At 35.7% G+C, this 14,869-nt stretch overlaps 1 protein-coding gene and 1 long non-coding RNA gene across 2 annotated transcripts; both read left to right on the top strand.

Annotated features, from left to right (window-relative positions):
- The first annotated feature begins 1,527 nt into the window (after nt 1–1,527).
- Nucleotides 1,528–3,688, top strand: LOC139125377 (uncharacterized). Its single transcript, XR_011550214.1, has 3 exons — nt 1,528–1,612; nt 2,282–2,672; nt 3,321–3,688. It is a non-coding gene; the product is annotated as an uncharacterized lncRNA (long non-coding RNA).
- An 8,281-nt stretch (nt 3,689–11,969) lies between these two features.
- On the top strand, nt 11,970–12,836 carry LOC139125165 (tripartite motif-containing protein 2-like). The gene has a single exon (XM_070691270.1). It carries the CDS (start codon nt 11,970–11,972, stop codon nt 12,834–12,836), a length of 867 nt encoding a protein of 288 aa, XP_070547371.1.
- The last annotated feature ends 2,033 nt before the right edge of the window (nt 12,837–14,869 follow it).

Raw genomic sequence — 14,869 nt, forward strand, 5'->3', positions numbered from 1 at the left:
CTATGTGAGGGTTATAATTTTCATGGTGAAATATCCCAAATTCGGCCTTTTCAGATCCCCAAAAACCAAAATGTAATGGTACAGCATTAAAATTCATAGAAAGAGGTTTCTGGTGATATGCAAGTTTTACGTAAATAACAAGTTTGGGCGAGAAGTTGTCGTTTGAATGTATGTCGTCACAAACCTATCACACCCATCTTAAACAATTGTTATATTACGGACCACTACATTTTTAATTTTGACCACCAAAATATTTTTTAGGTGGTCCACATGGACCACCACATTTGAAATTTAATTTCGAGCCCTGAAAATCTAAATTTCTTTGATTTGACAGCAAAGAGCAAAGACATACAGAATATCTATCAATGACAGCTCAAGCATTAAGCGACGTACAAGGCGATGTCACTTCCAGTCATAGGAAAACAAGTGCTGTACGAAAACGACGGCAAGGTGAGAGAGAGAGAGAGAGAGAGAGAGAGAGAGAGAGAGAGAGAGAGAGAGAGAGAGAGAGAGAGAGAGAGAGAGAGAGAGAGAGAGAGTCCGTTTCTGTTCGCCAAATTTAAAAGCTAAGCTAGAAGATGAACTATTATTTACTGATAAAATATTTGCTTCTTCAGATGGCGGTGCAAACAATGAAGAATACAATGTGTGTAAACCTAAAAGTGAAAAGGAATCACGACATGAAGATTATGACGTAAAGCAAGCAAGGAAAGGCACAGAATATAGTTCAGGTAATAGTGCTATATTGAATATTGTCCGTAAATCATCAATACTTATTCTATTGACATTCATATTTGTTGAGAATCTAAATGGTGCCATTGCTTCTTTGTTTGATTTTTTTGCGGGGGTTGGGATGGAATCAGCATCCTTTAAATTATGTCTTCGGTCACTGTTAACTTCTAAAGAATGATTTGTTTGTCCGACGTAATATTGCTATTACAGGACAAACGACAGTAACTTGACACGGACGTCAATATTAGCATGTTCTGTGCATGCACGGACACGAATTAAACCATATATTATATTCGAAAGTGACCTTGTAGAACGCAATATACTAGTACTCCCCTGCGATAGCAATGAAATGCTAAAGTGTAATCCAATGGTGTCCTAGTGGTAAATTGGTATTCATCACTACGAAAAAAGCACATAATTGTGCTAGAAAGGGGGAGTTTGAGTTATGATTATATCAACCACTGAGTCGCACATTAACAATCACACATACTAAAGAACAACAATTACTTGCAACATAATACGTGTAGTGTAACACGAACATCCAGATTACACTAAATGCTAAACATAAAGAGATACCTATATTACGTCGATAAATAGAAATTTCTAATTCATTTCATTTCGCAAGAGCAAAAGTCTCATTCTACGTTCCAGTATGGTGAATACTATTATCATATCGGCCGTTTCTTAACTTGCATACCTTAACTCCAAATCGTATATAGCAATTTTGAACTGAAATATTTAAGTAGTTGATCTATGTTTCTCTCATTAAAATGGAATATTTTCAACAGGCAAACTGATGTCAAGAAATCGAAGAGAAGGTCCAGAGATTCGCCTCTTTACCGGCTTTGGTTAAAGAAAAACAAGAGAAGGCGCCTACCACGTAAGCAAATGACATTATGATAGTATCGTTTGAATATAAACAATACAAAACACCAAACAATTCCCATTGTGGCAAATGGAATACACTGGAAATAGCATAATGAATATAATATGCTACCCATGTGATTCTCTATAAATGGAAGGTGCCAAATGTAATTAATTGTAAGTTTACGAAGATAAAATATTATATATATATATATATATATATATATATATATATATATATATATATATATATATATATATAATTTTAATAATCGTAAACTTACAATTAATTACATTTGGCACCTTATATATATATATATATATATATATATATATATATATATATATATATATATATATATATATATATATATATATATCATATTTAATAATCGTAAACTTCGATTTTTAGACATACGGGAGGAATTTCATGCAATCAAAACAAAGTGGGATGATCTCTGGACGAATCAAATCAATTATAAGTGTAAATTATGTATATGACAGGTCAATATCGATTGCGTTATCATAACTGTCAGTTCGGAAGCTCTTTGATCTTAATTGCTGACCTGCCTACATTGTTTTAAATCAATGTCTTTCATTTTGATAGAGACAATCGCTGTAAGTACATATTGAATATATGAGTGTGTCCAAGCTAAGTATGAGAAAGCTCTGTTTGCCGTTTCAGGCCAGATTGAGATAAAAGTGAGACCAGACGGTGTTATTCCGCAGGAAGGGCAAAAAGTGAGGGATGTTACTGCTGCATTCTATGACAACGAACAAACAAAAGAAAATGCAGAACTAGTAGGGAAACAACTAGACCAACGGCGGAATGGTATGAGTTTAGATCATATCGGTGAAGGAAGCATTTCCTATATCATGGATTGCCAGTCATCGGAAGCCCTGGAGTCTTTGATGGGTGACTATTCAAGTGGAAGTCTTCACAGGATGGTGAAGAGTACATTCCTGTCTGAGAGTCTGCTAGATGAAATTGGAGCCCTCTATTTGTTTGTCCTTAGGAACATCAATAGACTATGAAGAGTATCTGCTATGTAAGGAGGAATTGGCAGACACTCAAGGTATGTTATTGTGACGTCTTACTCATCATACTATGGCTGGATAGATAGGCGAGTAAAACGTTTGCGATGTAAAGGAACGATTCCATCGAAATAGAGTATACGCCACTGCTTTTCTCCACCTTTGGAAATGGGGAATTTTTAAATGTTGTCTAATAATTGCATGTGTAGATGAGCATTAATGCTAAATGTTCTAGTTCGTATTTCATAGACTGTTTTGTTGTTAAACTAATATATCGATATACATATTATAAAATAAATTCTCATTATATCAAATTTCTGTCAAATATGACCAAATAAATAATTTCCTTTTTATATAAGACTCCAGATGCCATGCGTAAACGTTTTGACATTCACAATGGTCTACGATATATGTTACTGATTTCTTATTTCAAAGGATGATAAAATTGCAATTCATCTCTAATAACCTTGCGTCCATTCTTATTGTTTGCCATATCAAGAACCTTAGTCTTGCCCAAGTTGTTAACTCGTCTCTTATGTCAATGTATTTGATGTCTAAATACATGATTAACACATTGTAATCCCGTTGTTGAACTTGGCAGTTTAAGGAGTTCACCACGAAACAAAATGGTTGTAATTGTGTCATTAAATTCCTTATCATATATCATTGTCATTTATATTTGTATTCAGGTGAAGACATACACCAACAGTCCATTGAAGCCATCGAAGAGATGAATGATAAAATCGAAACCGATGTTCAGAGAAAAAGGGCTGATGTCGCCATAGGGCGGGCAAAGACAAGAGAGAAAGCTAGAGACAGAGATATTCTAAGGGGAATGTCAGAGGAAGAGAGAAAGGTAGAACATCTGAACTCAATGAACTCATAAATGAATGGATCCAGATAAAGAATGAATTACGCCGACTGAACACCATTCATTCAGAATTGGTTTTTGATCGACAAGAGTTCGTTCGAAAGACAGGAGCCATTATCAATGAAGCTGATGTTCCCCTTGAAATAAAGCAAGAATTGATGATGGCTTTCCACAAATTTCTGCCTTGGGTCCTGACAAGACCGGCAAGCCTGATCAAAAGCTGGTGATAGAGGGCGATGTTCTCATTGAGTATGTTGAGAACACCATTCATGACTTTGACATTCCTACCAAAGGGAAACAAGACATAATAGAGCAATTCAGGAAGTTGGTACGGGTAAAGTCAGGGAAGGAGACCGCCAAGGCCAGTTTGACTGCAAAACAAGAGGATCTACAGGAGCGTATCCAGGCAATCGTTGATGACGCTGACATTCCTGATGAACAGAAGGAAGTCTATCATCAGTTGAGGCAGGTCGAAAGAGGTAGGTAGATCAATGTAGCAATGACGTGTTTGGAAAGGTGAACCATTATAACTCCCTCTATTCCTTCAATATGGAAAAACAAAAAGAAAACTTAATACGGACATGTAGCGGAGCGAAGGTGGGAGAAAAATTGTCGGTTAATGGAGTCATGAAGCCCGTGGCTCGCGAGTCTTTAGTTTATCAAAACACATTGATATTTTGCTGGTAGCTGGTTAATTGATCAAAAATTAATTATCCCATGGAACAAATCAGTTTGAATTAAGCAACACAATAAATGCTGATATCATATTCATGTGTTCCAATGTACTAACTTCAACTAAACCGAATAAAATGTTTATTTATTGATTACGAAACATCATTTGTCGAGATTTCTTTTCAAAGAAGCTAAATTGCAAGTATATAAAATTGTGTCCTTGGTTTTAAATGTTCATTTATCATAGAAACATTTGTATCTAGGGATCACTACACTTGGTGCTCTGATAAGCGTAGCTCGTATATTATGTAAAAGTTGGAAATGTATTACACGCCATAAAAAATGCTGTATTTTCTCAAATTTCATGACAAAACAGGACTCTCTGTAAGTCGCAATAGCTGTGAGAGAATTCAAATTTATATTTTTACAGTATTTATTGGTCAGTTTCGGATAAGAAAATTCACTGAAATAAAAAAAAGATATCGTAATAAAAAAAAGAAAGAAAGTTACCCTACAAGATACTTGTCAACCTAACATCAAATTAAGATTTACTAGTGTTCAAAAAATGTTTCACATCATGAACTTCAAACGTTGGATTGACATGTTCACTAGCACCAAACTCCACACTCAGCGAATGGTGAATCTTCATTACCAAGACTTTATACATGAGGTGATTCTTGTAACCCCCATAAATGTAATAATCTCCACAAATGTAATATCCACCACAATTGTAATAAAATCAACCACAAATGTAATAAAACAGCCAACCATTAGTGTAACAACTCGCAACCACAAATGTAATAAACAAATTAACCATAAATACAATAAACTTGAACTTCTATATGTGACCATTGTTTATAAATGCCCTGAATAAATAATAACTTTAATAGGACCAGTGTAATGTTATTGCATACTTTCCTGAAACTATGTTTCCTTTCCGAAACACAGAATACAATACTTTGAGAACACTATCACAAAACGGCGAGGTATCGATCAAACCGTTAGATAAAGGAAGTCGAACGCAATTCAAGACACTGATAATTACATAATAAGGAAGCGTCAAAATAATTCGTCAACAGTGACACCACACAAAGTTTATGACAGACGACTCAGAACAAATAAGAGAGAAATATACAACCTTATAACAGAAACGTACGACACAAAACATGTTGACGAGAACATATATCTACATTTCAATCTAGTAAAAACAATATGATCAATACCCTGAACACAGTAGAACAAAATTAGACATCCTAACATCTCCAGTGAAGAACAAACTTAAAGTGGACAACATAGGAATACAGAAAATCTATCGATTATTCCACACAATTTATCCCCCCGAAGACGAATCTAGGCGACTGATAAAGAAATTACTGCAATTTTTCGAAAAAACGGCGTTAAAGGATCGTTGTTTATGCAGTTTATTTCACTCTGGAATAGAGACAGCACTGACATTCAGATTGCAATTGTGTCTCGCCGTGGCCAATCAGTTCTATACACAAAACAGCGAAACGTAAAATACACTTTCAAATATACAAACGCACTAAAACGCAAAGATTCAAGATATGAATAATGTGTGTAGTTGCTTTCCTTATTACATAGATAAATAATTAAGGGTTAATTCCTTAATAGGAACGACAAAATAGATTTGTTACATTTACGCAATGAGTACTCCTAACACTTTACACAGTGACCTTTAAACCCGATGGACGTGAATAAATTATGACGTAGAAGGAAGTCCCATGACCTTTAGTCACAAAACATTGATAACAGTCTGATAGCGGGAACTTCCAAGTGTTTCAATAATTGCTACGCAATTCATACTATAGAGTTACACTCCGCAACCAATTATACATCAGATAAAATTATTTTAGGCAAACTATCGCACCGTGCGCATACGGTATAAATCTGAGTAGGCCGCGCCGATCACTCTAAATCAACCTACCTAACCTACCTACCTACCTACCTACCTACCTACCTACCTACCTACCTACCTACCTACCTACCTACCTACCTACCTACCACCTACCTACATACATACATACATCATACATACATACATACATACATACATACATACATACATACATACATACATACATACATACATACATACATACATACATACATACATACATACATACATATCTACATCCATACCTATCTATATACACACATAAAAATAAATACCCACATACAAACATACATAAATACATACAAATAAATACATATACCAACATACATGAGGAGGGACATTCTGATTGCACTCCATCCGTCATTAGTAAATTGAAGGAATACTCGAACATACTCGTACGTTATGACATAATTGGCCAGGATATTCACGATGCTCTCTGTAATATTGATGATACTAAGGAGGCTTACTACTATATCCTTCCAAAAATACATAAATTAACACAAGATGAACTCAACAACCATGTAATGCCACCTGGAAGACCAATTTTCAGTCACATAAACAGCCCTGTAGGGCTGCTGCCTTATGGTTGGATCATATTTTAACACCCGTGGAGGCGAAATATTGTGGAGTTGATCTGGTGAAAGACACAACTGAATTTCTTGCCAATCTTGAAGAGTTCAACAGTATTCATGCCCCTCTACCGACAATTTGTTGATCATCACCATGGATGTTCGCAGTTTGTGCACAAATATACCTCACAGCGATGGACTCACCGCCTTGAACGATGCTCTACAACACCATTACGTGTATCGAGATTATCCTTCAACTCGTCTCGTATATTTTCAGTAACAATCATTTCTCATTTCTGGACAGACATTTTCGCCAAGTTCAGGGTACGGCCATGGCATTCCATTCGCAGTGAAATATGCAAATATTTTCATTGCATGGTTCAGGAAGACATTTTTCCTCAAACTCCCTTTATATGATCCCCTATGACACAAGAGATTCGTGGATGATTTAATTGAATTATGGTATCAGAGCAGAGAGACGATTGAACAGTTCATACAGATTGTTAACACTGTCCATCCATCAATTAAATTCGACGTAGAGTTCAGCAAGGAGGAACGAGCGTTCTTGGACGTACGCGTCATACGCCATGGTGACAGATTAGAAACCAATCTATACATTAAACCAACGGACTCTGGAACATACCTATCTCCACATTCCTGCCACCCGAGACATATTTTCCGATCAGTACCTTATAGTCAGGCAATACGCATTCGCCGTATTTGCTCGGTAGATGAGTGGTCTGAACATCAACTACATTCTCTCAAGATCAAATTAATGTTATCCGGATACAAACAAGAGGACATTCAACCGATTATAAACAAAGTCAATAAACTAGATCGCCAGCGTTTACTGCAATACAAAACAAAAATAGCGGAATCCCGATTGACATACGTCACTGACTACAACCCATTGGGCCCCAATGTGAAAAAATGGTGACACAACATCACAAGATACAAAAGCAATCTGCTACAATGAAAAGAGTTATGCCTTCACCTCCGCTATTAGCATATCGTCGCTGCAGGAATTTGGGAGACATCCTTGTCCACAATAAATCACAGAACTTCGTACACCAAACTTTATCTCACCCTTGCAATGCTACCCGTTGCGTTAATTGTAAATATATGATAACCACTGATACCTTTACTAGCAAAGTAACGGGAGAACGATTCAAAGTAAGAGGTAACCTATCGTGTACGTCAGCATGGGTAATTTACTCGATCGTCTGCAGAAAATGTCAACTAATGTACATTGGACAAACACGGAAGATGGTCAAACAAAGACTTTCCGGCCACCGAATCTGTATCCGTAGACGACAGTATAACACTAGCCCACTTGTAGCACCACACTTCAATGAATCGGGACATTCGGACAGTGATCTCGCGGTTGTCGTCATCGAACAAATCACAAATAAAGACCCCGTCATGTTGGTTCTAAAGAGACATTTTGGATAAAGAAGTTGAAAACGATGTATCCAGATGGCTTGAACACCGAAACCCCTCTGTCTTTTTAACTGTCATCCTTCATTCACAAGTTCCTTTCCATTGTTGCCTTTACACCTGTTTTTGCGTCGACTGTTCTGATAATCAATTTGCATAATTGATTTGCATACTTGTCACTTTCAAACCCTAACAGTGACACATGTACTTGAGTTCTCCAGTTGGACCTGATGATGCCCTGTAAGCAGGGCGAAAGCTAGTCATCGTGAGAGCCTTTTTGTCTTGTTGAGACCATCCTCACTTCCGATTATATATATATATATATATATATATATATATATATATATATATATATATATATATATATATGACTTATTGAGCAGGGTGTCATTTGCACAGCGCCCTCTACAGAAGAAAAGTTGTTTGCTGAAAGCTGCATATCAGCCAACAATACAATCATGTACACCAGCGACTGAGAGTTCATTTAATACATTTCAAACACCTGTCTTGTACATAAATATTCCAAATCAATAGTGAAGCACCTGTGAAAATCAAGAGTGAACAACAGACTTGACTTTAGATTTTATTCACTTTTCACTTCAGATTTCATTCCCACTATCACTTGACACACAGCAAGGAATTACAAGGCATTCTGTAAACAGTATTAATACCATGTTAACATGACTCAGCATTGTATTTACAAATTCTTCATTTAATTCCCCCTTATAACTGGTATAAATTCAAAATTGAATGAGTAAGATCTGTAAAAGTGAAGAGTTGTAATTGTAAGCCCCCTCCCTACACAAAAGTAGCCCTGTACCTTTGTAGTGGTAATGGATTAATGGATGATAATGGATTAATGGTTGATAATGGATTAATGGATGATAATGGATTAATACTGAACAAAAATACACAAGTTTCTGATTACTATGAAGCATGAAAATTAACACTTAACCCTTTTGAGTGCTAAGTCAGCGTTTTTCACCTTAAGGAAATATACTCCAGTCAATTTTTTTAAATTTTTGCCAAAATTTTGATGAAAAACTCTAACAATGAAATGTGACATCCATTTTGTCCAAAATTACTAAACTATTACAGAAATATTTTAAACAAATTGTTAAATGTTGACTATAATTTTTGGTGGGAAATATTACAGCACTCAAAGGGTTAAAGGAAATCGATGATAAAAGATTTTCTTGGTAATCTGATATATCCACACAGCTTACTATTGTATGTATGGTTTATTGCATCAATATGTTTGATGCTTACTGGTCATTCTCAAGGTTTAACGTATGGATTCAAATTTGAAGTACATTTTTGCTAAGTTAAGGAGCCCTGATTTTACAAAGAAGCACACCAAATGATAGATGAAAAACTACAATTTAATAACATATCAAATCAAAATTGATCAAAATTGATCATTTTGATAATTTTGATGGTTCTTTGCTTAGCTTGACTCATATCATTTTTCAGAATGCTGTATCTGTTTTAGAGTGAAAAGCACTCTCTCAGACTGTTGTGTAAAATATGTGGAGACACTGCAATCAAAGTTAATGAAACCCTAAAACATCAAGAAGTGAAAGTTAAAACAGCTGTACCCTAGAAACGGTATTTACATAGGTCTTAGGGGTCCCTGGTAACCTTTGAGCAGAGTTCCGACGACCACCTCCCTTTAAGGGTCATATACTTACATACATTCATTCATTCATGCAAACACGCATCCATACATCATATTACAGATACATACAAAATTTAGAATATGGAGTGTACAGTGAATTAATAGATTTGTGGTATCCTACATCAACTACTGTTCTTGAGTTATTGTCTAACTTGCTACATGTAAATTAGTAAACATCATGGACAGAAGATAAATAAAGACAATACTACTGAAATCAACATCAACAATTAGACAAATTTGCAGATTATTACAAAAAAAATGTCAAAATATTGCCTAACTGGTATATAGTAATTAATTATGCATATTATATAATAATAATAATAATAGGTTCTTACATAGCACACATATCCACAAGTACATGTGCTCAAGGAGCTTTAATTATTATTACCCCTGGTCACTGGGGTAATAAAAACAGCACACATGTGCAGCCAATAAGCAAAGCAGAGCTAAACGCACACGTTACAGCCACTGTCCTACCAGTTACCCATCACTCCTGGGTGGGGAGAAGCAATGAGGAATAAAGTGCCTTGCTCAAGGACACACCACCATGGCCATGCCGGGGCTCGAACTCACCATCCCATGATCGTGAGTCAAATGCTCTAGCCACTGGCCCATGATGCCCCGATACAATTGATACAATTCACAGGAGTAAATGTGATGACCCGGCAAAAGCTTCAGTGACAATTCCACAAAATTCTACCATACTACACTGAACTGTTGTTGATTACAGCCTATAGCTAATTACCTAAAGTCATTAATTATGCAAATAAGTCATTACTACACATAGTCTGGTTCCCTGCCCCTTTCTACGAAAAGGGTCAGGTATGCGCCATTCTCTTCACGGCACTGATTGGACGACACTATGGAACATGTCGATTTGCTAAGGGGAGCACCTGCGTCTGCTGCGTCGCTGCAGTGTTATATGCTATTTCAAATTCCAAAAACAAACAAAATACTAACTCGATTCTGTCATTCGGATGTAGTACGCTCTTTCATAAATATATCACCTCGTACGACGTTTTGCATAAGAAACAGATTGATTTTTGAAGACTAACTGACTTGTGTAATGTTCATGTAGCTGCCCCTCCTACATTGTTGCTGAGTTACTGTCAAGGGCGCAGTCATTTTGAACATTCCAGCCTGATATCACGCGCGATGTGCGCCACGCGCGTCCGCCATTTTGCCCAAAATCCGGGCAAAATGGCTGCCGCATACCTGACCCTTTTCGTGAGTGTAGCGCAGCCAACGGTAGAAAGGTGGCAGGGAACCAGACTATACTAAACAGATAAAATTCACTGGACAAACACAATGACGCAGCCATGACTTCAGTGACAGGTCAACAACAATGTACACCAAACCATTATAGAGATAAAGCCTAATTACCTAAATCCATTAATTATGCAGTGACATTGCCATGAATTCAGAAACAATTTCACCAAATTGTAGCATATTACACTGAACCACTACTGAGCTACATCCTAATTACCTAAATTCATTAATTATCCAAATTAGTCATTACCATAAATATAAAATTCACTGGAACAAAGGCAATGGCGTTGCCATGACTTCAGTGAAAATTCTACTAAATTCTAGCATATTGCACTGAACCATTTTTGAGATACAGCCTAATTACCTAAATTCATTAATTATGCAAATTAGTCATTACCATAAATATAAAATTCACTGGACCAAAGGCAATGGCTTTGCCATGTCTTCAGTGAAAATTCCATAAAATTCTAGCATATTGCACTGAACCATTATTGAGATACAGCCTAATTACCTAAATTCATTAATTATGCAAATACATAATTACTACACAGATAAAATTCACTGGAACAAATGCAATGACATGGCCATGGCCTAAGAAGCAATTCCACAAAATTGTAGCATTTTACTCAAATCAATTATGGAGATAAAGCATAATTACCTAAATTCATTAATTATGCAAATTACTAGATCAGAGCAATTTTAATTATTACCTAAAATCTTAAGAATGTCCAAAACCACAGTCATTACTCATTGAACAACTACTAGCATTTAAAAGAGGTGAAAAGTACAATTACCAGCCTGAACGATTTGTTTGTCGGTAAAATTTAATTCATTATGCAAATTAGTAACATTTTTACCGTTTAAATATTTTAATTAATGAGATTTTTTCAAGAAATTGTCACCTTCCTGTCACAAAATCATGTTTCAATGGCAGTACTACTGTTTTATCAGATGTTGACCTTTGACCTACATTTGCAATTGTTACCTTACACCAAAGGTACACCACTGTCCAACACTGTCAGGATTTTATTGTCCAGTGATGGCAGGAAATCATCAGGAGAAGTCTTTAACCCATTGGGATTGACAATAAACCAGAATGGACATATACTTGTCTGTGACTATGGGCCTGGTGTCCAGCCTGGCAGTGTGAAGACAGTAACAGCAGACACTGCACAGATTCTAACATCTGTCACAGTTCATGGCTTACCAAGTGTTTTCACTCCACGAGACACAAAAATGGCAGACAATGGTGACTATTACACAGCAGATGACGGCAACAAATGCATTGTAGTTAGTGATGCAAAGAGTGAAGTGAAACAAATAATAGCAATGGGTAAACTGAAAGGCCCCACTGGTGTATTTGTTGATAAAGACAGAAATGTTTTCATAGCAGACTACGGTGCAGACTGTGTAATCAAATGTAATGGAGATGGTGACATTATTTCAAGTCAACAACTCAGAAAGCCCTTCTCTCTGACCATGAACAAAAAATATCAACTCATAGTGTCATGTGATGGTGATGTAAAGTGTATCTATGTTTTGGACAGTAATCTTGAAATATTGAATCAATTTGGAAGTGATCACTTAGTGAATCCATGTGGAGTTACAGTTGACAATGCAGACAATATTTATGTGGCAGATTATAGTGGGAAGATAGTGAAATTTGATAGACAGGGTGAATACCAGGAAACTGTAACTGTAGATGGAAACCCTTACTACATTGCAGTGTTTACAGACGGTAGAATAGTTTATTCAGATCGCTGTGATTCCACTGTCAATGTCATTTACAAGTAGAAATCTGAGAAGACAGTCAATGCAAATATTGCAGCAAATACAATTGTACAACTGAACAACCTACAAACACATCATCACCATGACTGACACAATTTTCCTGATTTTCTCATCAAAACTCAATATTTTCTCAGCCAAGTTTGGGTTAGAATTTCTCGTTATGATGTCAGGAAATGACTCCAAGTGGAATTGAAACCCTTGGATGAAATTTTGTATTTTTTTCAGAGTGAATTTTCTGTAAAATGTGAAGAAATTGAAATCTGCTTTGTTTTGATGCCATGAACAATGTCAATAATTTCATTTTTCTCAGAAACTATTCATAATTTCCTAGTCATGTTGGGGTTAGAATTTCTCATCTTGATGTAAGGAATCCAATAATGTAAAAATTAAAGTCATTGGTTTGAAATTTCGTATTATTTTCAGAGTCAACTTTTTGTAAAATGTGAAGAAATTGTGATCAGGTTTGTTTTGATGCAATTGTTTTGACACAGAGAATACAAATAATTTCATTTTCTGAGAAATGTTCATATTTTCTGGCCATGTTGGGGTTAGAATTTATACCTCTTGATGTAAACAATTCAAAAATCATAAAATTTAAGACATCAGTTGAAATTTGATAATTTTTTCAGAGTGATATTTTGAACACTGTAGAGAAATTGTGATCAAGTTTACTTTAATGCAATCGTTTTGTAGAAAATACAGATGTTTTCATTTTTCTGAGAAATGTTCATATTTTCCTGGCCATGTTGGGGTTAGAATTTTACCTCTTGACGTAAAGAATTCAAAAATCATAATATTAAAGTCATCGGTTTAAATTTTGATGTGTTTTTATAAAGAGATATTTTGATATTTCTGCAGAATGTCCAGTGTTGACATGACTAAATTCCATTCAACATTCAATCCAATTTCAACATGATTTCTAGATTTCTGAGTTTGATGTCCAGATTTTTCTGGTCATCTTTGGGTTTGAATTCCATGACTTTATATGATTAGGTTCGTTAAGTTGAAATCAAAGTAATCGGTTTAAATTTTCATATTTTTTTACGGAATACAATTGTTAATTCTGTACAGCAGCATTGCAATGAGTTTTTATTCAATTTCAATCACTGTAAACATTCATGGAAGCATCGCTGTGAAATCTTCTCATATTTGTTTTGATTTCAAGAAAGACACTCATCACATCTTACCTGAACATTGTACATACTTTATGCTATCATCCTGGTCAGGGTACCCCTTCCGATTTCTTGTAAAATCGTCAGATTTATCAAATTCTTGGGTAAATCCACACACGACTTCAGCTGGCAACCTGTCAGCTGTCATGTTTTGACTGAAGGCGAACGCTTTACTCATTAGACAGCTTCCACAGTAAAAGGTAGTCCCAGAAAAAATATCAAAGTTCGAATTTGCAAACATAACACTGCTGGGTGTTATTTTATTGATTCAGAAACAGAAAATAGAGCTCAGTATCTTTGTATTTATTTTCGTTTTTGAAAAGGGTCCGTTTTTATGAGATGTACATCCGACCGACTCACATTAGTGTAAAATTTCTTACGCTAGTTCATTAGCCCATGATAGGTGGCGCTATTTCAATTTCTGCCGTCAGACTGGTCAGGTTGGCTTTGTGTCGGCTTCAGCGCAGAGGTACACGTAACATATTAGTATCTGTAATGGACTGTATTTCTGAGAGTTTGACAGTTTTATCACAATTTATTATACCTTGACAAGAGTATAAAATTATTAAGACATTTAATTTGATTGTAAACGTTTTCGCATGTTATTTCAATTTACTTTTTCCTTGTACGCTTGCCAAGTAACCCAATATTGTGTTGCACAGCTAGCTATGTTCATTGTTTTGAACACATAATAGGCATTCAAGCAATCATTCACTGATGCTTTCAAGAACTAACACTTTTTATCACGTGTGTACCCAAAACACCATAGCTACACGTTTGTACCTTAACTTTGTTAAGTTAAATCAAGAAATATTGAAGACTTTGGTGGTTTTTGGTTTAATGTTTTCTTTCTCACCTGTAAGA

The sequence above is a fragment of the Ptychodera flava genome, assembly GCF_041260155.1.
Source record: "Ptychodera flava strain L36383 chromosome 3 unlocalized genomic scaffold, AS_Pfla_20210202 Scaffold_25__1_contigs__length_14229661_pilon, whole genome shotgun sequence".
In the NCBI taxonomy this organism is placed as follows: Eukaryota; Metazoa; Hemichordata; class Enteropneusta; family Ptychoderidae; genus Ptychodera; species Ptychodera flava.